Source organism: Propithecus coquereli, unplaced genomic scaffold (assembly GCF_000956105.1).
Source record: "Propithecus coquereli isolate 6110/MARCELLA unplaced genomic scaffold, Pcoq_1.0 Scaffold119, whole genome shotgun sequence".
Taxonomy (NCBI): domain Eukaryota; kingdom Metazoa; phylum Chordata; class Mammalia; order Primates; family Indriidae; genus Propithecus; species Propithecus coquereli.
Genome location: NW_012135969.1, coordinates 4,695,989 through 4,723,834, shown reverse-complemented (window position 1 = coordinate 4,723,834; position 27,846 = coordinate 4,695,989). Strand labels below are relative to the sequence as shown.

The following is a 27,846-nucleotide window of genomic DNA, read 5'->3' as shown; positions in this document are numbered from 1 at the left end:
TTGGTCAGAAGTCAGGAGACCAAAAAGTCCAGCCACAGACTTCCTTCCAGAATGGGTGGTTATGGTATAAAAAATGTAAGATAGTGGGTTTGGGGGGAAGTCTTCATTCATTCATTCATTCCTTCATTCCTTTGCACATTTGATTATTCATTCAACAATCATGAATCAAGTCCCAGCAGGGGACCCTACCCAAGGAGCTTTCTGCCCAGGAGGGGAGGCAGGACATTCCTTCTCAGCACTGAAGCAAAGTAGGAAAAAAAGGGCAAAGAAAGAAGAGGCAAGAAAGAGAGAAATGACAAGACTCAGGGAGCAGAGCGGTGTGAAAAACAAAAGAGAAAAGGGAAAAGAGGGGCGAGGGGCCCCCGGATGGATTAAAAACTTCCTTCCAACAAAGACCACTTTACAGGGTCCGTTAGCAGGAGAGGTGAGAGAGTGAAATCGGCCAGATCTGGCGGCCACATCCGCTTCTGCTCCCCACGTCCCTGTGGCCGCTGGTCCAGGACCCCGGCCTCCCCCACCCGCAGCCTGGCCGCTATTTGGACTCAAGCCTTCCTCAGAAAGAATAGGAAAGTTCTGGTAAAAGAGGAGGACCAGAGCGTTAGGGGCGTCTGAGGCCATTCTGGGGCCAGCCAAGGGGCAGGCTACAATTTTGTGATAAACCCTTTGTAATAAAATCCTCATTAACCGATTCCACTAACTCAGGATCTCTGTCAGCTGTGATGTTGGCAACGCTAAAGTTGCTTTTATACTGTCCATGAAATAAGCGAATGAATAGAGGAACTTGTATGGACTTTGGCGGCCTCTCCGGCTAACTAGGTATAAGCCGCCCTGCACGTTTTGAGTGCAGACAGATGCTGCCGATGGCACGTGACTTTTCTTTTCATCAGAGATGCTCTGCAGACTCCGCTCCAAAGCCCGTGTAACGGTTTGTACAAGCCAGTAATGGCAAGAAAAACTCTGGCTGTGTTCAGCAGCTCCTTCCCTCAAACCACCAGGCACCCCCCAAACCCCCACCCTCGCCCAGCAGGGTGGGCAGGAAAGTGTTTGGAGCCTGGGGGAGGAGAGAGTCCCCCAGGCAGGGCTCAGTGGCTGGGGGATTCTTGAATAGTGGGGAACCAGCCTCCACTCCCCACAGTGCCCCAGGCAGGGAGGAGCCAAGCCTGGGTTCAAGACAGTGACACCACCCAAGTGGCAGTGAACGACCAGGTGGGCCTGGACAATGGCAATATCCATGGTGGCTGTAGGGACTGCAGACCACAGGGCTCTTCCTGAACTTCTGTTTCGTTTAAGCCATGGGTCTTTGGAGTTTACTGTTATTGGCAGCTCAACCTAATCCAAACAAATTCCCTACTTGCTAGGATGAATTGATCAGACCCAGAGGAATCTGACCTCTTAGCCGCATAAAAGCCATTACTCCCAAATCAGAGACTGTGGCCCATTTTAAACCCCAGTGATAGCCATGGATACTGTCCCAGAAAAATGTCTGGATATGAAAATGCTGCACTCGGATCTCAACACTCCACATACAGTTCCAGGAGTTCCCAGACCCCAAAGGTCCATGCCTGGCCCCCCGAGCTAGAAACCACTTGATAGAGCACTGGGAGCTTGGGGGGAAGGGGAATGGGAGGGGAGATGGGGTGGCAAGAGGTACTCAGGGGGTTCAAACCAGCAGCTGTTCAGTAAGAATGAAAGGATTTCAATATTTTGACAACTGGCATAACCACAGTGGGGTGTACCAGCTGACTCTCAGCCAATACCTAGGGTGGGAATTGGGCCTTAAAGGATGACCTGACATCCACAGGGCCCTGCGCACCAAGCAAGGCAAGACGCACATTTGATATTAAGGAAGAGTTTTCTGTCATCACCTCTTGTGTGCGAGTGCAAAGACTGCTCCATCCACACACAGCAATCAGGAAAACAGTCCTGCTGGCTAAAAATGCTTCTAGTTTTGCAGCAACACAAATACAAGGAACGGTCAGGAGAGTTCAAGGCATGTTTGCGAAAGGGAAGGAGGAGAGACACGCACATGTATGGAGTGAGCGCCTGCCGTCTAACATGAGGTGACCCAGGCTTTACTTCTGGGTCTAAGACCACGGGGGCCTGAGGTCTTCCCGGGCAGGTGTGTGGTGGGGGGAGAGGAGGCAGAGGGTGCTGGGCCCTGAAGAGGGAGGAGAGGAAGGGAAGAGAGGCTGGGCCACAGGCCAGGCCTGCGGTATGGCCATCAGCCAACTGGCCCAGTGGCGGATGGAGGCCATAACCAGCCCAACTGCTGACCAGGAGGAGAAAGTCCGCAGCTGCAGCTTAGTGGTGGGCGCTTTGCCCCCAGGCCCACCAGAGCCATTTACTCCCAGAACCACAGGCGGGGCCACCCTCAGCACGCTGAGGGCTGAAGTAGTCCCAAGTGGAAGCAGCAAAAACTTGACCACAAAACCCCTTTCCAGAAGCAAATGCAAATCAGATGCCCCTACGCTCCAGCCTCCTGTCCTCTGCCACCTCTAAGTACCACACACAGCGCTGTGGGGAGGGCGTGCGGCAGCTGGTCTCACTGACAGATGCGCTTAGGGGACCAAGTCTGTGCCCGCTGTGTTTCTGGGTCTGACCTGTTTCACTTAAGATGACGGCCTCCAGGTCCTCTCATGTCACTGGCATGGGTAATTTTGGTAGCTACGGCCAAGGCTAGTTCCATGGAGATTCTGGCGCTTTACGCTCCCCATAGGCGAGCATACCTGTCACTCTCGCTTGCTGCGCGTCCCAAGGCAAGAACTGCTGGGAGCGGACAGATGTTAGGAAGAAGAAGGCAACAGAAAGGGAGATGGTGAGAAGGTGGAGGAAGAAAGGGCTGGTGAATTTCTAAAAAGGGGAAAGAGCTCCTGGCCTGCTGGGAACGAACCAGGCCCCATTCACCGACCCCTCGACCCTTGAGTGTCACCCACCCACCCACGGCGCTGGCAGGCTGAAGGTGTGGACGGGGGCGAGAGATGCTCGCTGGGTAACAACCAGCCCTCTCTGGGCACCTGGCCCAGGCCAGGCACTGCACTGGGCACTCTGTGCACGTCATCTCTCAGTTAATCCTCAACACAGCCCTTGGACGGGCTGCAGGCAACTCATTTGCATGGAGCACTGGGGTCCAGCCCTGGCCTTGGGACACGCAGCAAGTGGCAGTGACAGGCATGTGCTTACCCCCAGGGAGAGTAAAGTGCCAGAATCTCCATGGAACTCACTTTGGCCAAAGCTACCAAAACTGTGCACGTCAGCAACGCAGATGGAGCTGGAGGCCATTATCTTAAGTGAGACAAGTCAGACACAGACAGAAAAATACCGCATGTCCTCACTTATAAGTGGGAATTAATAAGGTGTGCGCGGGGACATCGAGTGTGGAATGGTGGACAGTGAAGACTCGGGAGGGGGAGGGGGGAATAGGAGGCGTGATGAGAAATCACTCAATGGGTACAATGTACGTTATTGGGGTGATGGGTACCCTAAAAACCCTGCCTGCAGCACTATGCGATCTACGCGTGTGACGAAATCACACTTGTACCCCACACATTTATACAAAAAAAAATATATAGAAATGCCCCTGTCCTTAGACTCAACGATTCAGCTACTGAGAACTTATCTTGCAGAAATACTCACATGGGGACATAAAAGTACCTACTGCAGCATTATGTATTATAGCAAAAGATTGGAAGTAACTGAAAAGTCTGTCCCCAGGGGATGGGTTACATTAAAGCACGTCCATGGAATGGACTATCACGCAGCCATTAAAAGGAGTGTGGCAGCTCACAAAGAGGCAGGTGCGATACACTTCGTTCAAGCACACAAGAGCGGACGTCCCGTGCCACCCGTTTGCGTTAAGCGTGTGTTACGTGTACACCCACACGCTCACAGGCAGGCTTGCAGCTCGGGAAATAACGGGGTGGCCCTGGTCGCTTCCAGGGAGAGGGACCTGGGGAACAGGGGGGCAGGAGAAAAACCTAATCTTTTCTGTACATCCTTTCCTATCTTTGAATTTTAGACCAGATACATTTATTCATGAAAAAATATAATCTTATAAATGAAGATAAAGAAAAGGATCGGTAAATAATAGAACAGCAATTCATGAAAATGGCAACATCTCAAAGGGGGATGTGCACATGAGTGAAGTTTGGGAAACTCTGCCACTCTAGCACGTGACTTTTTGTCCCTAGCCACAAAAGCCACATGAAAACCCTGTGGTTGTGGCTTGTGACCTGTGACACACCAGCATCATGACGTTACCCGCTCCTACTCCTGCACCGTTTGCTTCGGTACCAGGGTCCTGTTGGACGATGAAATATGAGTCACAAAGGCCAGCACGGGACCATGTTCCAGTACAGGACCGAGACCTGATGTGCCAGGCATCGGGCCAAACACGTTACGTACGTTCTTGCATTCACTCATTTTCACGGTAACTGTAGGAGGCGAGGTATCACTCTTATCCCTATTTTACGGGCGAAGAAATAAACCCAGAGAGGTTAAGTGACTTGCCAGAGGTCAGAAGCCTGTGCAGAGTTTGGACTCCAACTCAGACTTCCCGCGCCAGGGCTGAGCCCCTGCACGGTGCCGATCACCTTGCATGTGGAAGGTGCTGGATAAAGCCTTGTAACTAAGCCCTGGTCCTTGCTCTCAGATTTCTGTGCTCAGACGACGAATGCCTCAAGGGCAGTACTGGCTTCCTCTTCATTGGGTCTCAACGGCCCCCGGAACATAGTGGCCTAGTCCACAGTAGGAAGTCAGAACATGTGTATTGATGGAGTTTAATCAACAGACATAAGCAATGATGCTTCCCCTGGAAGCCCCAGAATTCACAGAATGGGGGTGCCTGGCCCTTCTACAGGAAAGTGCCTTGGTGGCTCCCAAGCACATCCTCTCACCCAACCTGGCACGGCCAGGGTGGAGCTCAGAAGGTCCCCAGACACCACTGAGCATAGGTGGGGTGGGAAGACTGACAAGGGTGTCCCCTAGACCCGCCTGGGGTCCTGCAGGTTACATGGCAGAACTTGCACACGGCTCAGCAGGAGAGGTCAGGTTAAAAAGCCACTGAGCCAGGGGTCTAGAAGCAGTGGATGGCAGGCCTGCAGTGTTCCCAGGAACGCAAATCCCTGGCCCTCATGGTCACGAGCTGGAGGCCGGAAGCAGAAAAGAAAGAGCTGTGGTCCCCTAAGATGTCAGCGCTGGAGGAGGACCTGGGGGAAGAAGTAGCCCTCTAGCTCCTCTCCCATTTTACAGATCAGGCAACTGAGGCCAGAGAGATGACAGAGAGTGGATGGCATGTCTGAGGCTGCGTTCCTGTCTCCTGACACCCTGGGATGCTCCTTTTATCCCTGGGGTGAGGAGGCCATCATGGTTGTGTTCTAGGAGGACTCAACACCCCTAACGTGGTGTCTTTCTGAAAGGAGCAGGTGCTGGTGGAGGGCTCTGGCTCCCTTTCCCTTCAACAGCCAGAGCGGCGCCTCCCCCGGAGGTTCTGTTGGGAAAGATGGTCCCTCTACTGTAACCGAGACGAGTCGGAGCTCACTGCGCCTCCCTCCTTCCCCCAGTTCCCACTCAACTCTCTGCCACCCCCCACCGGCGTGGCGTCAATCTGGGCTGAGTCCTACCCAGTCCAGGCCTCTGCGGGATCCCCGGGGACTCACCTGGCACGTCCGGGGATGGGTTGAGAATCATGAAGGCGTCTGACAGGCCTGCTTTGACAGGGTGCTGGGAGGAGCTGATCTCCAGGACAGACATAGGGATCTGCAGTGGGGAGAAGACGGTTGGAAGCCCCACGTCCGCTCTGAGCTCCAGACCCGCGTCACCTCTTGGAGGATTCGAAGACATCTCAAACCCAGTGGGCCCTCGTCCCAATTCCAGGCTCCCCCGCACCACCTCCTGGCACATGTTCTCCTTTTCCCCGGCTCAGTGACTTCTTCCATTTCTTCCCTTCCCCATCTAATGCATCTCCAAAGCCTGTTAATTAACCTGCTAAGTGGCTCTCAAAGCTGGCCAGCTCTTTCTATCTCCCCCATCCCACTCCAAGCTGCCATCGCTCGTCTCCTAAGTCATCTCCCAGCATTCCCTTTGAGCCCCCAACAATCTGTTCCCCATTCTGAAGCCACAGTGACCTTTCTCAAAGGAAAATCTGTTGTTCCCCTGCCCTGTCCTGCCCCTCACTCTCTCCCTGCAGCCATGCTGCTTCTTTCAGTGCTTTGTACCACCCATGCTCTGCTACCACAGGACCTTTACATGTGATGTTCTCGCTCCCGGAACACACTTTACTCCCCTCTTTGCTTCCTTAACTCCTATTCGTCCTGAAGATTTCAACTCCTTTCCTCAGGGAAGCCTCCCCTGGCTTCTACCAACGTGAGGAAGCTTGTGCATGGCTCTGTTAACACCAGGCACCTCTACTTAGGAACGCTTGTCACAGTGGCAATTCTACATTTATCCGTGTAATTACTGTCTATTTTCTCAATCAGACTTACAGCTCCACAAGGGTAGGGCCCACAGTCATCTTAGTAACTGCTGTATCCCCAGTGCCAAGCCCTGTGCCTGGCACATTGCAAGTTGTCTACAAATATCTGTTGAATGAAAGAAAGGCTCCAAGACCCAGCTCTCCTGTGGCTGGGCCCGCTCACCTCTTTGTAGCCGAAGACAATGCGGCCATCACGGTGCAGAGCTGCCTGGAAGGTGAAGCTGCCCCTGTCCTCCCGGCCTTGGAGGTAGACATGGTCCCACTGAACAACAAAGACTGTCCCTGGGGAGACGAGCAGAGGCCTGGCTGGATGAGGAGGTAGCGCAAGGAGCAGGGCCCTGCAGAAACGGCTTGGGCACAGGTGGGGTCGCTTTGGGATGATGGGGGCAGTTTGCAGATTTGAGGAGGCAGGAGCTGGGCAGCCCACAAACTCCAGCCTGGCTTCCACGCTGGACAGGATCCGAGAGGTCCCGCCTCAGCCCCCAGACACTGTACTCGATCACCTCTTACCCCTACGCATGCCCCTTCCTTCTTGCCCATCCTGAACCCTTGAGATAAAAAGGAGGAGAAACAGGAGAGACGTTTGTTCTCCTGGGGTGGTGCTCACAGGACAACCTGGTACGGATGAAAAATAATAAAGGTCCCAACACTTATTTTACCTCTACTAAGAGCCAAGCACTTTTCATCTTGTGACCTCATTGGATCCTGTGGGGCAGTGGGCATTCTGTGCCCATCTTACAGGTGAGGAAACTGAGCACAGAACGGTGTGGCTGCCTGGCTCTGGGGCTGCGGGACGCTCGCCCTCTCTGGGTCTTGGGCTTCTCTAAAGGGGCTGGACCGAGGCATCCCTGGAGCCAGGCGACCTAAATTCTGAGATCTGGTCTCACCGTTGTCGAAGTAAGCAACCGTGGAATTGTCGGAGTAGCCAGGGTTGAAGTTGGCCATGAGGGGGGCCACGTACTGTGTAGCCGTGAGCATCCGATGGATCACGTCACCCATGAAGATGAAGCCTAGGGTGGGGAGAGGCGCAGAGGAGTCACCAGCGATGGCCCAGAGAGGGGCTGCTTCTGGGGTCTTTTCCCCAAGGGCCATAAGGGGCAGAGCTGGAAGTGACAGGGGGACCTCTGTCCCCTGTCCCTGCCTGGTGGGCTCTGGGTCTGGTGTGTACGGAGCCAAAGGGCCCCAAACCAGAAAAGACTCTCCCTGTCCCTCCAGGTGGGCATAAACTGTAGGGCAAAGGGACAGGAAGAGGAAGTGACATTCAGCTTTCCCGTCCCTGGGGAAGTGGGACAGAGAACTAAAGTGCACAGGAATTAAAGATGGGCTCCTCGTGTCAACACAGAGCCTGGTCCCAGGAGCCCAGGCTCTCACTGGCGTCTCCATCTCCCTCTCGTTCAGGGACTCAGAAACACAGGGACACAGGACTCACGCTGGCCCGGAGGGAGACACACACAAACGAGCAGGTGAGCTGATGTAAGGGGGGGTGGTCTGACAGTCACTGACCTCCCTTCTGAGAACCGGGTTCCCAACAGGCAAACGTGGGTCCCCCAGTCCATCTGTACAACCCTGTCTCCAACGAGCCTCCCCAGGGAGGCCCCTTGAGTTCAGGCTGAGATCTCCAAACCCTCCCCCAGGACCCACTGACAAGGCCTTACCTCCAGTTGCTATGGTGATCTGTCGCAGCGGATGCCCGTAGAAAGGGAAATCGAAGGACAAGACCACTCTCTGCAGGGGATGGGAGAAAGTCAGCACGGGCCAAGCTGCAGGCCGGGGGCCTGGGCACCCACCCTGCCCCGTGCTTGTCTGCACCCAGTGGAGACAGCATGTCCAGGGCAGGCCTCTAGGACCACAGGTGGCCACCCCTGCTCTGGCTGAGCCCCACGGGAACCCCTGGAAGGCACCTCCCAGATCGCAGACCTCAGGCCACAGCCACGCCAACTGACCAGGCCAGGTGGGCTGGCCCTCGGCCTCCCAGCCCAGGGGACGCACTGCGGGGACCTGGGCACTCACCGAAGCCTGCCGGTGGGTGTTGGAGAGTATTCTGTGGACCTTCACTTGGCTCCGGTTGGCCTCAGCCACGTCCACCCACAGTTCCCGGCTGCGGGGTTCTCCGGGGCCGTACAGACGGGACACATAGTAGCTGTGGTTGTCCTCCTGCCGGCACCCAAGACAAAGCCCACGGGAGGCATGAGTAGTCACGCGTGCCAGGAGCCACTCTCTGCCCCGCCCCGCTCCACTCAGACAAGAAGTCACCGCCCTCCCTGGGTGCTGGACCTGTGGCCCAGAGACAAGTTTAGGCTTAGGAGAGCCTGGGCTCCCCTGGGCCCCAGACAGCTCACCAGCTGGCCCCTAGCCATGCCCAGCAGGTCTGGCCCAGCCAAACCCACACCTGCTGTGTCCTTGCTCAGTCCAGCCATGTCCAGACAAGCCAGGAGGCTCATCCTACAGTTCGAGTCCCTTCAGAGCACGACCAAGGCCGAGCTCAGTTTGGGGCACAAGGGAGGAACAGACAAGACAGCCCCAGACAGAGCGCCTGTCTCCAGGAAGCTCCCAGACCAAGGGGGAGACAGAGTCCCTGTCCTTGAGAAGTACCCTGTTTAAGGGAAAAGAAAAAACTGGATCTTAGAAGGCACGAGTCTAAAGGAGGAGGCTGATCCTTGATCTTGGAGATTTGCTGGTCTGATGAAGGAGGCTGGACTTACGTGAGCAGAATATGTGGACACACACCTTCAAGCAAAGATGACACGAGCCCAGACTGCGGTCACCAGAGGGTTGAGAAAAGGGAGAGCAGTAGCAAAGCTTCCTTCAGGGCATAGTTTTGAACCTCTACTGTGTGCCCAGTGGGAATAAAATAAAGAACAAGCCAGAGCACTGTGGCTAGGGGTTCATTCTGCAAAACCTCTCTTGCAGAGGAACATTTGGGGCCAGGATTTAAAGGAGCCGAGGGAAATGGTTGGCAGAAAGACTGGAAGAGCCAGGAATGGGCGATGTCGGAGCATTTCCTGGAACCCGCCCAAAAGCGCCAGCCGCAGGAGGACAGGAGGCTGGTGGGCAGGTTCCCTTGGCAGTGACCACCGCAGAGTTGGGACTACTGACCCGTGAGGAGCCCTGGGTATCGTGGGTCACTAATGAGGCTGCCCAGCAGCGGTGGCTGCAGACACAGCAGAACAAACGATGTTGTCCCTGCCAAGCTGCCAGCTGCCCCGCCAGCCCTTGCCCTGGGCCCAGCATGAGCAGCGACGAGGGTTCCTGCACTCCTCACTCTGCTCTTCTAACAGGGACACGCTCTGGGAACCTGGGTCTGGGCAGGCCGTGGGAAGATGAGTGGAAGAAGCGTGGCAGTGGCGGGCGTTCCCACTGCCGCCACCTCCAAACTGCCCGTGCCTCCAGCCGTCCTTGGCACGGCAGTGACACCAACCTAAAACACAGGCAAGGCCACATCACTCGCTCACAAGCTTCCTGGGGCTCCCTCGAGACACTGTCCTGGAGACAAGGATCCTCGGAAGCCACCGGAAGCTAGGACGAGGCAAGGAAGGATTCTTTCCTGGGGTCTTCAGAGGAGTGTGGCCCTGCTGACACCTTGACTTCTAGCCTCCAGAACTGTGAGAGAATATATTTCTGTTGTTTTAAGCCCCCCAAACCTGTAGTAATTTGTTATGGCAGCTCTAGGAAACTAACACACATGCCCACAGGTGTGTGTTGCTGTGGCTCAGTTGGGACAACCTGCAGTTGTTTTCCCCTCTCCACGTCACTCCCCTCCTTTAGAACATTCTGTGGCTCCCCAGCTGCACTTAGAACAAAGGCCACACCCCTTACCACAACCTACAAGTCCCTGTGTGGTAGACTCTGGGCACAGCCTCTCCAATATCCATTCCCTTGCAAGCAGCAATGTAGCCATCTAAACCCAACTTCATTCTCTGGATGTCTTAAGGGTTGCCACGTAACACAGGCTGATTCATGAGATTAGCTGAAGGTCCTAGGGTCCCTCTTATCTTTGCCCTTCTCTTTCTTCCTGGCTGGAATGCACACATGATTGCTGGAGCTCCAACCGCCATCTTGTGAGTAAAAGGACAAGAGCCACACCCTGAGGATGGTGGAGTAGAGAACTGGATGGAGCCTCAGCCCCCTGAAGACGTTGCTGGAGGCATGGGCCTTAAATTCCTGGGTTCAGCTCTCTGTTAATCACTTACACACAAATCCTTCACAAACGCACAGTGATGTGGCCCCACCCAGCACTTCCTCCTCTCCCCTTGCTCTCCACGCACCAGTCCTGCTGGGCTTCTCTCAGTTCTGGAAATCACCAGCTACTTGTCTGCCTCAGGGCCTTGGTGCCTCTTGTGACTCAAAACCTCTTCCCCACCCTGTTCAGAAGCGACTCTTCCTCGTCCACCAGGCCTCATCGCAGGGGTCACTTGCCCAAGAGTGCCTCCCTATGCCGCCACGGTCTCATCGCGCCCCGTGCTTCACTCTCTTAACGTTTTGTGCTTGTAACGATGCACTTGGCTTTTATACTTGTTATCTTCATGTCTGCCTTTCCTGTAAGCCCGTAGGTTCCCCAAGGGTAAGGTCAGCCTTTACCTACAGTGTTTAAGCACCGAGTATGTATTCAGTTGGAGGATTTGTTGAACAAAGTATCATTTGTGAAAGCCTGCCCCTCATGTTTTGCCCGTTTTCTTGGTGCCACCACACATTCTGGTGACCAGGATAGGATCGTTCCAGCAAACCAAGCGGGATAGCAGTGGAGGGTAAACAGGTGCTCTCGGGTACTTCTGGGAGTCAACTGAATCCAGCTCCTGCCTAGGACCCGGAGCTGGCCGTGTCTAAGACGTGCTTTGAGGCTCGGAGAAAGGTCTTGTTTCAGTCAGTCTGCTTCCTGCGAGAGCTCTCCCCGAGGCTCCAAGTGTCGGAAATGAAGGCGCAGGACTTTGATTACCCGGGGACAGTGAAGCCAGGAGCTGTATCTACTCAGAGCACTGGTCGAGGGGGGCCACAGGGTGATGGGTAAGGCCACACTGCAGCTTGGGGGCGGGGGTGACTTGAAGCAGGTCACTGCTGGGCAGAGCCAAGGACAAAGTCCACAGGGGAGTGACTGGGAGGGCGGGAGGGAGGAGAAGGGAGGCTGGCATTCACAGAGCCGTGACGACAGTGTGCCGGGCGTTCCATATTTATCACTGCGCGGCAACGCTGGGAGGAAGGAGAGTGCTAATATCAGTCCTGTGTTCTTTTTTTTTGAGACAAGGTCTCCCTCTGTCACCTGGGCTGGAGTGCAGCAGCGTGATCATAGCTCTCTGCAACCTCGAACTCACAGGCTCCAGCAATCCTCCAGCCTCAGCCTCCCGAATAGCTGAGATTACAGGAACAGGACACCACACCCAGCCACTTTTTTAATTTGTTGTAGAGACAGAGTCTCACTATTGCCCAGGCTGGTCTCAAGTGAACTCCTGGCCTCGGCCTCCCAAAGTGCTAGGATCACATGTGTGAGCCACCGCGCCCAGCCATCAGTCTCATTTGCTAAGTGAGGCCCCAGATCACATAGCTATCTGAAACCAGGTCAGTCCCACTCAAAGACAGTGACCTTTCACCAACAGCAAGAGAAGGAGAGCGCACATCTCCCCAGCCACTGAACGAACGTGTGTACCTCAGGATGACTGGGCCAACCTGGGCCACGTGCCACCTCTGAACTAACACCCGTAGCCGGGACAGCACCAGATGCTGAACAGCTTTGATGTAAACCAAACACGGGCTGCGGGGTGGGGTTACCGTGGAGCCCCAAATCCCATTCCTATAGTACAAGGCCGTGAGGTCAGTTACACGTCGAAAGTCAACCACAGTGTCCCCTCACCCTCCGAACCCTGCCAGCGAACCAGCACTCTCAGAAAACAAGAACCAGGCTGGTCCGAGTGCAGTGGCGTTTACGACTAATTGATCACAACCAGTTACAGATTCATTTGTTCCTTCTCCACTCCCACTGCTTCACTAGACCAGCCTTAAAAAACAAAAACATAAACAAAAACAAAAACAAAATCAAACAAAAAAAAACAAGAAACATGCCTTTTACTTTCCGGAAGCAAAGCTTAGTAAGGACCTGTCTGCCCAGTGTCTTGCAATCTGTCCGCGTGCCCAGGGAGGCACAAGGATTCTGCCAGCAGGTCAGGCCTTGTGGAATGAACAAGAGCCTTCGGCCGGGGTGGAGGCCTCCTTGGCCCGTATCCTTTGTCTCCATCCAGTTCTTTATGGAACCAGAGCTTATCCAACTTCCTCAGAGATGAGCACCAGTGATGCCATTAAAGCTGTCCCTATGCACCCAGGGCTTTCTGGAACCAGTCCTCTTAGTCTAGAATTTCTGATGCTCCTGGAACATCAGCATTGCATGGAGCCCTGCTAACTCAAATTGCAGGTGTGACATCGTATTTTTAATGATGTCCTAGTACCAGACATGTTTTAGGATGCCTAGCCCCCACCCCAAAGCCATCTGACCCCCTACACGCATACAGACCCCGCTGAGCAACCACACCCGCCATATTCTCCCACAGGACCCTGGGCTTCCCCAGCCAGATGGATTGTACATAGGTGGTCACATGATTCAAAAGCAGTCTGTCTATTGGAAGCCTACAACCTACGGCTTGTGCAGCCTGAGCCAATCAGATCCCTCTCCAGGGAGGGTGAAATTGGGAAACTGAGACGTTGGTGGCAGCAGAGCTGAGTTGAAAGGTCACGGAGGCTCAGGAGTGGAAACCAGCGCCATCTGGAGCTGTCTGCAGAAGACGCTGGTCCACAGAGAGGAGAAGGAAGACCTCATACGCATCTGGCTTCAATAAATACATGACGAATTAACGAAATGGAGACAAAAGCTGAGGGGGGAGCTGGAGAGACAGAGAGAGCCGCCCTGGCTCCTGACGGCTTTCCGGTTTCCCTGAGGTCTGGCTCTGTGTCCCTCTGTGTCCAGCTTCAAGTTCCATGACAGTTCTCCGCACCCCCACTATGACCCTCCTCTGTGAGACAGCTCAAATGGCTCCTCGGGACCAAAAGAACATGAAATAAAACAGTCTTGCTTATGGGGTGATCAGAGGAAGAACTTCCAGGGAGAGCCCAGGCAGTCCTTCATCAGTACAGATAGCAAGAATCTGAATGAGAAGAGAGAAGCGAGAAACCAAATTTTTGGGAGAACTTTCCCCTGGCAACACATTGGCCACTGTGATGTTTCCTCTACAAAGTCAATCACTGCTGGCTTTTTGACTGGCCACTGAGGAAAAGTGTCCCATGGCTTGGAACTCACCAACTTTGGGGGACACTTCCCAACTGCCACTGTGGGCCTCTGACCATGCTGCCACTCACAGCAGCAGTTTGGATGGAGGAAGTCCCACCCATGGCACAGACTAATACTGATCTCCCCATAGCCGTTCTCCCCTTCTTCCTTGAGTAGCAGAAGCTCCCAGGTTTAGCTGGGCACATGGCCACCCAGCTAGACTGTATCCCCCAGCCCTCCTTCCACCTAGGTATGGCTACATGACTCTGTCTGGCCAGTGCAGGATGAGCAGAATGATTGCCCTTAATAGGAATGGGGGGAACCTCCCCTTGCCTGGCTGGGATACAGATGTGATGGTGGGAGCTGAAACAGCCATCCTGGACCACAAAATGGAAGGCACATGTTGCAGAAGGCAGAGCAACAAGATAGAGGGAACCTGGGTCCCCGACACTTTGCAGATATTATACCAACCCTTGCTTACTTCTGCTCACACAGCTACCTCTGAGAGAAGAATGGCTTTCTCTCACGTCTGAGTGCCTTGTCAGTCGGGCATTTGTTATAACAGCCGAACCTGTGTCCTAATTAGTTCAAAGCCCTAAGCGGTCTCTTCAGGCCAGCCCATCCCAGGGCTTCTTTACTACAATCCACATCTGTGTGTCTCTAAAAAAGGACATAGAGATGGCGTCTGGCAGTGAGCCTTCCTGGGGAATTCACGCAATTCCCAGCCCATCACAGAAGCTATGACAGGGGTGACCTAACTCTACAATGAGGGTTAGGGATGGTAGCAAGAGCCAGATCACTGGGCAAGTCCACCAAAGGGAATTACGTTTCTCTGAGATGTGTGTAAGAAGCCCTGGTCGATAATCCACATCTGTTTGGGAGGCAGTGTGCTACGAATTTCAAATATTTTTGGTCCTGAAATCCTTTTGTCCAACTCATCTTCTGTGGAAGCTCAATACATAAAATCACATCAAAGTTGAAGCTGGGACTTGGAGGGGGAGGAGGGGCAAGGGCAACATACGTAACCTAAACATCTGTACTCCCATAATATGCTGAAATAAAATTTAAAAAAAATCACATCAAAGTAAAGCCACTCTGGGGGAAGGAAAGGGAAGGGCCCAGAGCCCGGCCTCCCGTGCTACTTCCTTCTCCACCACCCTCCCTCCCACAGCAGCCTGTGAAGCACCTCTGGGAACCCTTAGGGTTCCGTGGAGCACAATCTGAAGACCACTGCCCTAGGATCAAGTGCATGGGCTGTGGAGTCAGACAGACCCAAGTTCAAAACCTGGCTCCATTACGTAATAGTCGGTGCCAAACCTTCCTCTCCACTCTGAGCTTCAGTTTCCTCAGTAATCTTTCTCGCGGGGCTCTTGAGAGGATTAGACAAAACATGTCAACAGAAAGCTCTGAGCCCGGTGCCCGGCCCACAGTAGGTATTGAGAAGGGGGAGCTATTGCGGTGATTTTGCCGGACCTTTCCATGAAAGGTTGATTGTGGGGGCTGCCTCCTCTGAACAGTCCCCAGCTCCATCCTAAACGTCCGCGTTACAGTGTCTCTTCTGCCTCAATTAGTCACGCCAGGAGGCCCGGCAGGCATTTCATTGCTGACGGCAGGGTAGCATTTACCTTGGCTGAGCTCGAGACGTTTCTGGACAGAAACTCTGGCTGAGCTGTCACAACCGGCCCATCACCTGTCAGCCAACTGGCAGGTGGAAATGCTGGGGCGAGCAACCGAGGGCGCCCCGCGGGGCCTAATGCAGAGACTCGGCCAGCCAGGCCTGTCAGGATGGTGCTGCAGGCAGCTGGCCCAACGTGGGAGGCGCGGGCAGGATTACTGCGGGGAGGGGACATCCCAGTCCCTGCTGCTGCCATTTCCTGAGGCCTTCCAAGACCAACGGGAATGCGTTCTAGATCCTGCTACTCAAAGTGTGCCCCAGGACCAGCAACATAAGCATCACTCTCCCTAGAAATGCAGATTCCTGGGCCCAGCCCCAAACCTGCTAAATCGGAACGTACATTTGGAACAGCTTCCCAGGGGATTTTTTGCAGAGTAAAGTACTGGTCTAGAAGCACCCTCTGCACCAGCATGTCAATCATTTTTGTCCCCGAGGAGACAGTGGTTAAGAGCGCAGACTCTGAAGGCAGAAAGACCTGGGCTGTTGTCCTGGCTCTGCAATTCACTAGCTGTGTGACCTTGGGTAGGTGATTTCACCTCTCTGTTCCTGATAGTTAAAGAGAGAAACACCTGCCACATCGGGTAGATGTGTGGATTAAATGTAAAGCTGGCACTCAGGAAGGGCTCCTTTAACACCCCCTGCTGCTGTTATTTCCCCTCACCTCATGTTCCCACACGATATGCTCCAGCTGCCCTCCGAAGGTACTCGAACCTCAGGCTGAAATAAATGCGCGCAGGACACTTGTCATCACAGAAGTGCAGAAAGTGGGTACCCTAGTATATCCCAGAAAGGAGGGACCCAGACTGAGGGCCTGGGGTAAAGAGGTGTCAGGGTGGGTGAGGTTGACCTAAGAAAGCCCTAGAAAGGGTTTGGATTAGGCTTGGAAAGAAAGCATGGACTGGCTTTCCAGCCGGGCATTTCTTAACACCCTAACACTTCGCGGAAACAGAGACATCCTCCTATTCTGGCACTGAGTCAACACGTGGGCTTTTTGGGGGATGACAGCCAATCGGAGATTTGATAGCATAAACATAAATCACATAACCACAGAGAATTAGGACAATAAGGACAAACAAAAACAAAACAGGCCTCCCCTGTCCCTCCTCTGGTCTCATACTGGCCTATTTCCTTCTGGTGTTTTTTCATATGTATATATAATTTCGCACTCATAATCCTGCTTCCGTCACATTTCTTGATACCTAAGGTAGTTTTTTGATGGTGACCATGGTACTTCTGGCCATCATTTGTCATGGCTTCATGACAATCCACTCAGAAGGAAACCCACAATTTTCTTAACTGTTTCCCTTTTATTGGGCATTTAGGTGCTTCCAATTTTTATGCTCTCATAAATATTACACTACTGTGAGGGAGATATTGATGCATTTTCCACATCCTGGATGATTTCTCGGCTTTGAAGCCTTTGGTCTAAAGCCATGCTTCTCACACTTGAGTGTGCACGTGAATTACAGTGAGTCCTCACTTAACGTCAGCCATGTGTTCTTGGAAACTGCAATTTTAAGCAAAACAACATATAACAAAATGAATTTTAGCACTGGCTAATTGATAGAAACAAGAGTTAAGTTCCTCCAATATATTTCTGGTCCAAAAAACACCAAACTTCTAAATAAAGACCAAAACACTTCTAATACGAAACATTGAAATATATGTGAGCTATATATATACATTTAAGAAAGATTCATAAAAACAAGTAAGATAATTATTTATCCAATTATTCCAGTTCAGGGTTGCGGGCGGCTGGCACCTACCCCAGCAGCTCAGGGCGAAAGGCGGGAACCGACTCTGGCTAAGATGCCGTTCACTCCGTCACAGGTGCTCTGACGCCCTCTCACGGGGTGTCAACTCTCACCCTGGGACAACTCAGACGCGCCGATGAACTTAACATGCACATCTTTGGGATGTGGGAGGAATCCAGAGGACCCAGAGAAAACCCACAAAGACATGGGGAGAACATGCAAACTCCACACAGACGGTGGCCTCAGATGGGGATCCATTTCTTTTTCTCGTCGATATTATAACAAAACGAAGTTATTGGAGGACCTGTTGTACCTGGGAATTCTGATTCTGCAGGTCTGAGGGGTCTGAGATTCCGAATTTCTCCCATCCAAGTACTAGCCAGGCCTGACACTGCTTAGCTTCCGAGATCAGAGGAGATCGGGTGCATTCAGGGTGGTATGGTTGGAGATTGACAATGTGAATTTCTAACAAGCTCCCAGGCACGGCCAGCGCTGCTGCTCCCTTCCCTTCCTCTGAGGAGCACTGGACTGTGAAAGAGAGCGCCTGAAGCGCTCAGACCAGGAAATCCTCTTTTGTTACTGTGATCCTGTTTTCGTACTTTTAGGTAAGGCCTGGGAGGGATTTTTCTGGTTAACTTTCTCAACCAGTTAGCACATCCCATTTTTATAACAACTCTGTGTGGCATTATCAGTCCCGCATTACCGATGAGGAAACTGAGGTTCAGAGTGAAGACTTGGCAAGGATGCACGCTGTCTATCTTACCTGGGACCACCGTAGGTGAGCGATATCCTGGTTTACCTGAAACTGAGGAATTTCCCAGGATGCCAGATTTTCAGTGCTAACACCAGGACCAGCCTGGGAAAACTGGGATGGTTGGTCCCTCTAGACCAGAGCATAATTCAGAGTCAGCTAATGTTTATCACTCCCAACCATGCGCCGGGCCCTTTATGTACATTACTGTGAAGTAAGTACCTTTGCAGTAACACTTAGACAATAGCATCCCTGTTGGACAGTGAAGAAATGGGCTCAGAGGGGTTAAGACAAAAAGACAAACAATCCAATCTAAAAATAGACAAAGGAAAAAAGATGGATAAAGGATTTGAATAGCTATTTCTCCAAAGAAGATACAAAAATAGCCCAAAAGTACATGAAAAGATGCTCAACCTCACTAATCATTAGGGAAATGCAAATCAAAACCACAACGAGGTACCACTTCACACCCACTAGGATGGCTATAATAAAAAAATAAGGGAAAATAACAAGTGTTGGCAAGGATGTGGAGAAATTAGAACCCTTGTACATTGCTGATGGGAACATAAAATAGCTCAGTTGCCGTGGAAAACAGTCTGGCGGTTAAAAGAAAAAGTTAATCATATAATTGCCATATGATTCAGCAATTCCACTCCTAGGTATATTCCAAAATTGAAAACAGGTACTCAAACAAGACATTTGCACACGTTCATGGCCGCACTATGCATTTACAACAGCCGAAAGATAGAAACAGCCCAAATGTCCGTCAGTAAATGAATGGATAAACAAATTACGGTGCATACATGCAATGAGAACGTTGTGCTAAAGGAGAGAAACCAGACGCAAAGGTTATGTATTATATGATTCCATCTATATGAAACATCCAGAATACGTAAATTCATAGAAATAGAACACAGATTGGTGGTTTCCAGGGGCTGGGATGGAGGGAGTACGGGGAGAAACTGCTTAATGGAGTAATGAAAATGTTTTGGAACTAGACCGGGGGGGGGGGGGCGCGGGGGCGGTGGTTGCATAACATTGTGAATGTATTAAATGCCACTGACTTCTTCAGTTGATTATTTTTTTGGAGATGGGGTCTTGCGCTATTGCCCAGGCTAGAGTGCAGTGGTGTCATTGTAGCTCACAGCAACCTCAAACTTCTGGGCTCAAGCGATGCTCCTGCCTCAGCCTCCTGAGTAGCTGGGACTAAAGGCATGCACCACTACGACAGGCTAATTTTTCTATTTTTTTTAGAGATCAGGTTTCACTGTGTTGCTCAGGTTGGTGTCAAACTCCTGGCCTCAAGAGATCCTCCCACCTCAGCCTCCTGAGTAGCTGGGACTATAGGCATGAGCCACTGCACAACCGGCTGAATTGTTCACTTTAAAATGGTTAATTTTATGTTATGTGAATCTCACCTCAGCAAAAAAAAAAAGAAAGAAACCAACCAACACAGCAACCTGCGAAAGGCAAAGGAAAAGCGTCCAGGAGAGGACACAGGAGACATGGCACGGGGCTGAGCAGCCAGGAGGCGCTGGGGTGCCCTTTGCCAAGCCCCGAGGATGAGAACCGTCACGTGCCTCACGTATTGCTCTGAAATCTCAACTCTGTGAGGTCAGTATTTACCAGCCATTTGGGAAATCTGAAGCTAGCAAGGGCTTGCAACTGAGTGTCCAGCCCAAGGCCATGCAGATGGTTTGCGTCAGGACCCAGAGCTCGGGCCAGGACCGCCAGACTCTTTCTGCAGCGTTGGAGACTGGACATCTGGATTCCACCTCCCACCTCCCTGGACACCCTTCCTCCGCACAACATCTTTTATCTTCTCCCTCTTCAAATTTTGCCTCATAGCTTTCCCCTCCCTCCAGCCACCCCACACCCTACTCCCAGATGTCCTCGTGTCATCACTTCCCCCGAGCACAGCGCATGGTGGGGTTCCTTGGGGAGCACTGCTTGCTTCTTGCATGTCTGTGCTATGAGTCTGTCTGTCTCATCTCCCCAGGCCCTGGGATCTGGGGAGGGGGGTCTTCTGGAGGCCTTCTTTTGAGAACTGCCTCCTTTGGAAGGTGAAGGAACCGGACAGGCATTGCACTCATGTGTCTGGCTCCCTGCCCACCAGTCTTGGATGGCGGGATGCCTGCCCCGAACAGGGGCCCTCAGCACTCCCGGGTGATGCACGAGCTGGGATGTGTTGCTTGAGCTAGAAAGGAGACAGGGATTCAGGGAAGCTGGGCTGGGGGAAGACTGGGGTGGGCGGAGGGGAGCCTTTTCTATTACAGAGTGAAAGGGGGGAACCACCTACAAATCTGAATGTTCTTAATCCTTGGAGTAGCATTTGGATATCCCCAAGGGAAGAGAACATTTGTCCAAGGCCTTTGCCTTCCAGCCTCTTGGAGAATAAACTGCAGCACACCCCAGGGTCTCTGACTTAGCACCATGGCTTCCCCCAATTCCCGTCCCACTCCCCCAAGAATTCCCACTAAGACCAGTCCCTGGGGCCTGAGGATTGGTCTTGGTGGAAATTCTCTGGAAAGCTTGAGTCTGGACAAGGTCCTATTTCCACTGGGATGTGGTGGCAGAATGGGCGTGGGAATGAAATTTATGGAGATGGTTCTGACCAGGGCCCTCAGAGCTGCCAGCTCCCCAGGATGGCAGCGCAGCCTGGACACCCCAAAGCCTGCAAGCAAGAGGTTCTGAATTGGAAGGAGCAGTGTGGCCGGGTGGAGGGGCTGGATGGAGGGGCTGAGTTGAGGGGGCTGGGCCAGAGGGATGGGCCCAAAGGGAGGCCCACAGCCAGGAGGCACACTGAGGAATGACGGAGGAAAGTGGGGCACTAGGGCCAGTATAGGGGGAGGTGAAGGGAACAGCAGCCCCCTGCTGGGCCTCAGCCCCTTGATGTGGCCCCACCGCACAAACCAGGCTGTGACGTGGATGAACAGTGGGAGTGATTTCCTGCTGAAACCCAAGAAAACTTTGTGAAGCAGACTAAGTCGGACTTGGTGAAATATCCCTTCCCACACTGTCCTCTCATCCTGTCCACCCGTTGCCACCAAGCATTATCTAGATCAGATTTCCTTAGGCCATAGGGACCCTGAGCTCTCAGAGACGTGGGAGAAGCAGGTGTCTCCGGGGCCTTCTCCTGGGCTCCTGCCAAGTCCAAGGCTGCCCATCTCTAGGCCAAATGTAGGCAGATAGTGGGGAGGGGGCTTGAGGTCCACCTGTGCTGGGGAGATCCCATCGGCATCCTCAGTTGATCACCGCTCAGGGCGAGGCGCAACGGCAAGGCGGAGTAGCGTTCTGGCACAAGACCACCCGGGTGGTGGGAGTGTGCAGACACACATGCACCAACTGTGTAAGCGCCGACCTTCTCCCGTGTGTGTGGGAATCCAACAGTCAGTAGAGTTGAGGTCCTTAGACCCAAGCCAGGCTCAACTCTTCTCTTCAACAACCCGGTCTCTGGAGACCTCTGAGTATGGGGAACTCCCTACCCCCAGGGCCAGGCACTGAGGATGGAGTGATCACAGTCTGGCTCCCATGGTGCTTACTTTCCAGGGGGAAGAGGGCAACATAAACAAATAAATAGATACTTCAATGCAGTAGGTGATAAGTGATATGGAGAAAAATAAAGTCTACCCCCCGTGCCCCAGTCACAGCCCTGCAGCTCTTAGAAAACGGCCACATCTAGAACCTTCTCTGTGCCAGGCTAAATACTCCAAACACCTTCTACCAGCCCTCCTGGCACGAGAGCGCAAGTCTCTTCACCATCCCAGCCGCCCTCCCCTGCACTCCTCTGGTTTCTAGATAACCCCCTGAAAGAGGGCACAAGCCCCTCAGCTGTGGTCACACCAAGAAATAGCCCAGAGGATCCCCAGCGCCCCAGCCCTTGTCCCCGGGTTCCCATTAACACAGCGATTTTCCCACCGCCAACCTTGGCAGTCCCTTCATGCGCCTGACTCATCCCAGCCCACAAGAAATGATGAGCCCCGAGTCTTCCCCTCATGAGCTGCTGCCAAACCACATCTCTCCAGACTTATTCTAAACTGAAGTGCCTGGATTTCTATTTGTCCCGGTAGTTTCACCTGTGCTGAGGCAGATACCACTCCAGCCCCCCATGAGGTCTTCTGGTCCCTGATCTGCCATCTGCACTCTCGCTGGAAGTCTGATCCTCCTGTCTTCTGGGGACAACTCCTGGGGCAGACAGAGGGCTCCTTCCAGGGTGGCTTTGCTCCTTAATGTGGACGCTTGATGTGTGGCTGCAGAGGCGGTCAAGAAAGTCCCCCCTGCCCCCCGATGGCAAAGCCTTACTGTCTGGAGATTAATCTGGTAACCAAGTATAAAACTGGTTTGAAATCTTACAGATCAGAAGTCCCCACACCTAGATGACCACCAAATCACACAGGGAACTTTCTTTTTTTATTCTCTTGGTGACTTTGCCAGGAAAACATGGGGACCTTTTAAAGAAACAAATCCCCAGGCTCCATCTTCAATGTTTCTGACCCAGTTGGTCCAGGGTGGAGCCTGAGAATTTGTGATGTTGTTTTTTAAACTCCGGTGTTATTGAATCCATACTGGCTCTTAATGAACCCCACTGCTCTTTCTGAACGCACACAGACAATTGCTTCCAGAAGTCTGCATCTCCGTGGCTCTTTTCCGAAAGGTCCTCTTTGTGTTGACTGCGACAAAATCCTTCTGACCGTCATGTCTGGCACAGAGCAGAGCAAATATCAGTTATTCAACCAATGACCCAACAAAGCTGTGGGGTGGAGGGTGAGTGCCAGATGTCTCCTTACTCAGGGACCTCTCCTGCCCTGGCCTTCCACTCCATCGCCCACCCTGGTCACGCTGCTTTGTGGTTCTGCAGGATGCAGACAACAGGGCAGAATGGGAAGGGGCCGGGGCCGTGTCCTCTGAGGTTCCACCTCAGGGCCAGGACTAGGGTGAAGTGAAAGAGGCATTTACCGCAGGGGCAACATTTCAGGTGGCACCAAAAAACCCAGGAATCAAGAGAAAGAATATTTTAATGCAATATTTTTAAAAATCAAAATTAATGCAAGAAAAGATAATATTTTGATGAACATAATATCAAAATTTTAAATCAAGACAGGCTCAGTCACAGTGCCAAGCCATTTCCAAGCTTGAGGTAAAAGGAAAAATCAGCAACCGAAACGATACAGATAGCAGGAAAAAAACGTCTCAAAAATGTTCCAATAGCTTCAGAGAGGGAAGATAGTACACCCACGACACAAAAACAGGAGGCTTTTTTTAAAAAGGAAAGACATAATCAGAAAATAATAAAGAGCTCTTAGAAATTAAAAATGTGATAGTAGAAAACAGTTAGTAACATTATGAAAATAAGGTTGAGAAAATCTCCCAGAAAGTGGAACAACAATAACAAGCAAACTTGCAAGTAAAGGACAAAAAATGCAAAAGAGATGGACAACAGAAGTCAGAAGAAAATTCAGGGATAAATTCCAGAAATGGACATCTAACCAAGAGGAATTGTAGATAAGAGAGAATATAGTAGGGAGAAAAATATCAAAGAAATAAAGCACAAAAACTTTCCAGAACTGATGAAGATAAGTCTCTGGATTGAGGCCGGGCGTGGTGGCTCACGCCTGTAATCCTAGCACTTTGGGAGGCTGAGGTGGAAGGATCTCTTGAGCCCAGGGTTCAAGTCCAGCCTGGGCAAAATAGCAAGTTTCCATCTCTACAAAAAATTAGCTGGGTGTGGTGGCGCGTGCCTGTAGTCCCAGCTATTCGGGAGGCTGAGGCAGGAGGATCACTTGAGCCCAGGAGTTTGAGGTTGCCGTGAGCTATGATCGTTCCACTGCACTCTAGCCGGGGTGACAGAATGAGACCCCGTCTCAAAAAAAAAAAAAAAATCTCTAGATTAGAACAGTTCCCCAGTGTCCAACATGGTGAAAGAGAAGAGCCAGAGTAGGACATGTCACTGCAATTTTCGAACATCAGGGTTACAAGGAACATCCTGAAAGCTTCCAGAAGTTGGGAGGAAACAGGTATATGCTAAGATCAGGAATAAGAATGAAACCAAACCTCTTAACAATGACATCATAAGTCACAAGACAATGGTGAGATGCCTTCAAACTTCTGAAGGAAAATTATTTTTAATCTAGAATTCTATATTCAGCCAAATCACCAGTCAAACAAGAGGACGGAATAAAGGCATTGTCAGACACGCGAGTCCTTGAAAGCATTTTCCCTCCTGAGCAAGCTTTCTCAGGAAGCTAAGCAAACGGGGGGTGAAGCGGGAAAGAGAAGACACGGGACCGAGAGGACAGGAGAGCCAACACAGGAGAGGGACAAAGGGGGCCCCGGGATGGTGGCCGTGGGGCAGGTGGGAGAGAGGAACCCAGGGGGGGAAAGAAACAACAGGCTTCGACCACGCTGAAAATGACATTTGAGGCCAATGGACGTGTAAGGAAATGTAGCCGTGGTAACACCAAAAACCAAGCAAGGGCGGGAGGGGGCAAGGATCCAGGAAAAACAAAAATCACACAAGAAAAGAAACAACGAGGCTACCCTGCTTGGGTTAGTAGCGAACAATATTCACAGGGCAGTCAGGATATAAAACAGCATCGGATTGGACAGAAAGACTGAGAGAGGGAGTGAGACGACGCTCCCCAGAAGGGTGCAAGAGCTAAATCTCCCTGAACCACAACAGGCGGTCAACAGAGAACGTCTAAAACCGATTAATCAAGAGGTAGCAGCACAGACAAGCAGGTTACTTGGAAATAGGGTCTCAAACGCCAGAAGCAACAGCCCAGGCAGCACCTTCTGAGGAAGGGGAGGGTGGTCACCCTGGCAGGGGAGAGGCGGGCCCGCCGTGTTTTGTTTTACAATTGTCGCACTATTCGGCCTTTTGGATGATCTGCATGTACACATTTGATTTAAGAAAACACAAAATAAAGAAATATATACTGAGAAGCACGCCCTCTTGTTGCCTCTTCTCATTTCATAGTTTCTCTGTGTCCCAAGAATCCATCCTCCTCACTCCCAGCCATGGGCGCCTGCACACGCATGTGCACGCGCACACACAGCCATGTGCACACGCACACATACTCACCGCAGATACTCACAAACAGCCCACGGTGACAGACACACAGGAACACGTGCATAATACACAAAAACCCTCAGCCACACGTGCAAACACACCCTTGCTGATGCTGAGAAGGACCAGGGACCCCTTTTAGGGGCCCGCTGGTGCCACCAAGCATGAAGATAAAGGATAAATCTTAAGTCCCTTCAAGGGAAATTCCAGGCACCTAGCTAGCCATAAAAAGTAAATGAGCTCCATGATAAGCAAGACGGTAATAACTTAAAACAACAGTCGCAGAGCAAGCCGGGGTCACAAGGTGTTGTGGTTACCTATAGAAACTAGACGATCGCGTCTTAACATATGTTCTTCAGTTGCCTTTCAGAAACCCGGACGGACTCCCACCAGATAGAAAATACCATCCACCATCATACAGGCCTCAGACAAGGGGGGAACTGAGCATTGAACTCTGACCACCATTCTTTGTTCTAAATTTCTTCCTGGGAGGCCTGGAGAGAGCCATGCCCACAGGCCAAACCTCAACACACCTTTCTGCTGACCCCACGTTTTTAGACAAGGCCTTGCTTCCTTAACCAATGCTACTCAAAGAATCTCTGAAGCCACCTATAACCAGTAAGCCCCTGCTTCAAGATACCCTGCCTGCCTTTTTGGGCCAAACCAATGTATAATATAACCTCCATGTATTGATTTATGATTTTGCCTATAACTCTTGCTTTCCTGAAATGTACCCCTGCCTTTAATAACCCTTGCTTGTAAGCCACTGGGAGTTTGAGTCTTTGGCATTAGTCGCATGAGTTCCTTGCTTGGCACCCTGCAATAAATGCCTTTCTTTTTCTTGCTGCAAATCTCGGTGTCAGTGTTTGGCTTTGCTGCACTGGGCGAGCGGATCCAAGTTTAATTCTGTGACAACATGCACATACATGCCCAGAAACACACGATTACAGATTCACTCACAACACACAGAGGCCTCCACGAGCTTCCCAGAGAGTCTACGAGGGGGGCACTTCCTCCTGGCCTTCAGTCCCTCCTCCCCGCACTACCCCCTAGAACTGCACCAGGCAGAGAAGGTTCTTTCCTGAGCTGCACCCTAATTGATTTCTCGACTCAGCCCCCAGCAAAGTCCCCTGTCCTTAGGCTGAGCAGCCTGTGCCTCTACAGCCATTAGCCTTTTTGGGCACCACAGTATGCAGATGGGGCAGAAATGGGGTCGGGGAGGGCCCCAAGCTAGCAGCTGGGATGTGACTGATAATGCCACCATCAGCTTTTTCTTTCCTTGGTTGTGGCACAGTCCAGTGTCAGGAGCCCTGTGACCAAGCTGTGCATCCTAGAGCAAGTCACTTCACCTCTCTGGGTCCAGGAGGAGGTAGGCAGCCTATGAAGCTCTGAGATGCTGTGATTTTATGACCCTGCTTCATCCCCTCTCCTGGGATCCTTCCCTTCACTCTGACCTGGCAAGGCCAACCCCAAAGGATATGTGATTTGCATGTGTGACGAGTACACATGGGGCACCTGGTGAGACACCCCCACCCTCACCTCATTCCCCCTCCACAGTCCTCCAGCACTTACCACCACCCTGGTCCCGTTATCTGGCAGTGTGTCGATGGCCAGGGTGCCCCCTCCCAGGTCCTGGCTCAGCTGGGTCCTGTCCGGCTCCGACACCTGCCCAGGGCTCTCTCGGGCTCTCCGATTCCAGCTCTTTGTGGTCCTCTTGGCAGCCCATCCAGAGCCTGGGCCTTCATCAGGACCTGGGAGAAGGGGACAGAAGACTGAGTTTTAGGAGTCCAGAGTGAAGATCCAGGAGGGGGCAACCAGCCCACTTACTCTGCAGATGCCCCGACACCACGCTATCATTGACCTTGGGGACACCTGATTACCAGGACAGGAGACACCCAACATGTACTGAGAGCCACATGCCCAGCTCCATGCCAAGCACTTTGCACATATGCTTTTAACCCTCACACCGGCTGTCCACAGTAGATATGATGCTCTCTATTTTGCAGACTGGAATCAGAGGCTCTGAGGTTAAAGGTCACACAGCAGGTTAGGGATGGAGGTAAGTTTCAAACCCAAGTTGATCTGCTTCCAAAGCGGTGATTATTCGCAACCTCAGCTGCACACTGGAATCACCTAGGGAGCTTTAAAAATTCCTGGTGTTTGGATCCCAATCCAGAGATCTGATATAATTGTTCTATGGTGTGGCCTGGGCATTAGGTTTCTTAAAAGATCCTCAGAGGGGATTTTGAGAAGTCCCTGGACTTAAAGAACTCTGCAGACAAGGATGAAAACCACTGCTCTGGAACCTTCCAATCCAGTTCCTTATTTCTCTGCCAGAAATGGCACATAATCCCATCTTCCAGGGGATCAGGGGGCCAGAAGCCAGAAAGCTTCTTTTAGTTTAGGGCTTTTCACCCTTGGTACTACTGATATTTTGGACTGGATAATTCTTTTTTTTCCCAATTTTTTTATTTGTTGTGTTAAAATACACATAACATTTACCACCTTAACCATTTCTAAGTGTTCAGTTGAATAGTATTAAATACATTGCTAATATTGTGCAACCATTACCAACATCCGTCTCCATAACTCTTTCCACCTTGTAAAACTGAAACTCTATACCCCTGAAACAACAAATTTCCATTCCCCCCGCCCCTCACCTGTGGCAACCACCATTCTATTTTCTGTCTCCATGATTTTGACTATTGTATCTCGTAGAAGTGGAATCATACTGTATTTGTCTTTTTATGACTGCCTTATTTCACTTAGCATAATGAACTCACGGTTCATCCATGTTGTAGCATATGGCAGAACTTACTTCTTTTTTAAGGTCAAATGATATTCCCTGTATGTGTATATTACATTTTGCTAACCCATTCATTAGG

At 51.8% G+C, this 27,846-nt stretch overlaps 1 protein-coding gene across 1 annotated transcript in view; it reads right to left on the bottom strand.

Moving 5' to 3' along the window:
* The window catches only part of PLXDC1 (plexin domain containing 1), a 61,000-nt gene that overhangs the window by 24,979 nt on the left and 8,175 nt on the right, over positions 1 to 27,846 (bottom strand). Inside the window, exons 2-7 of the mRNA XM_012661202.1 lie at positions 26,534 to 26,712; positions 8,480 to 8,623; positions 8,125 to 8,194; positions 7,357 to 7,479; positions 6,633 to 6,751; positions 5,655 to 5,754 (exon numbers count right to left, since the gene is read on the bottom strand). Of these exons, the coding sequence (XP_012516656.1) occupies positions 5,655 to 5,754; positions 6,633 to 6,751; positions 7,357 to 7,479; positions 8,125 to 8,194; positions 8,480 to 8,623; positions 26,534 to 26,712 (735 nt within the window). The remainder of the gene's footprint in view (positions 1 to 5,654; positions 5,755 to 6,632; positions 6,752 to 7,356; positions 7,480 to 8,124; positions 8,195 to 8,479; positions 8,624 to 26,533; positions 26,713 to 27,846) is intronic.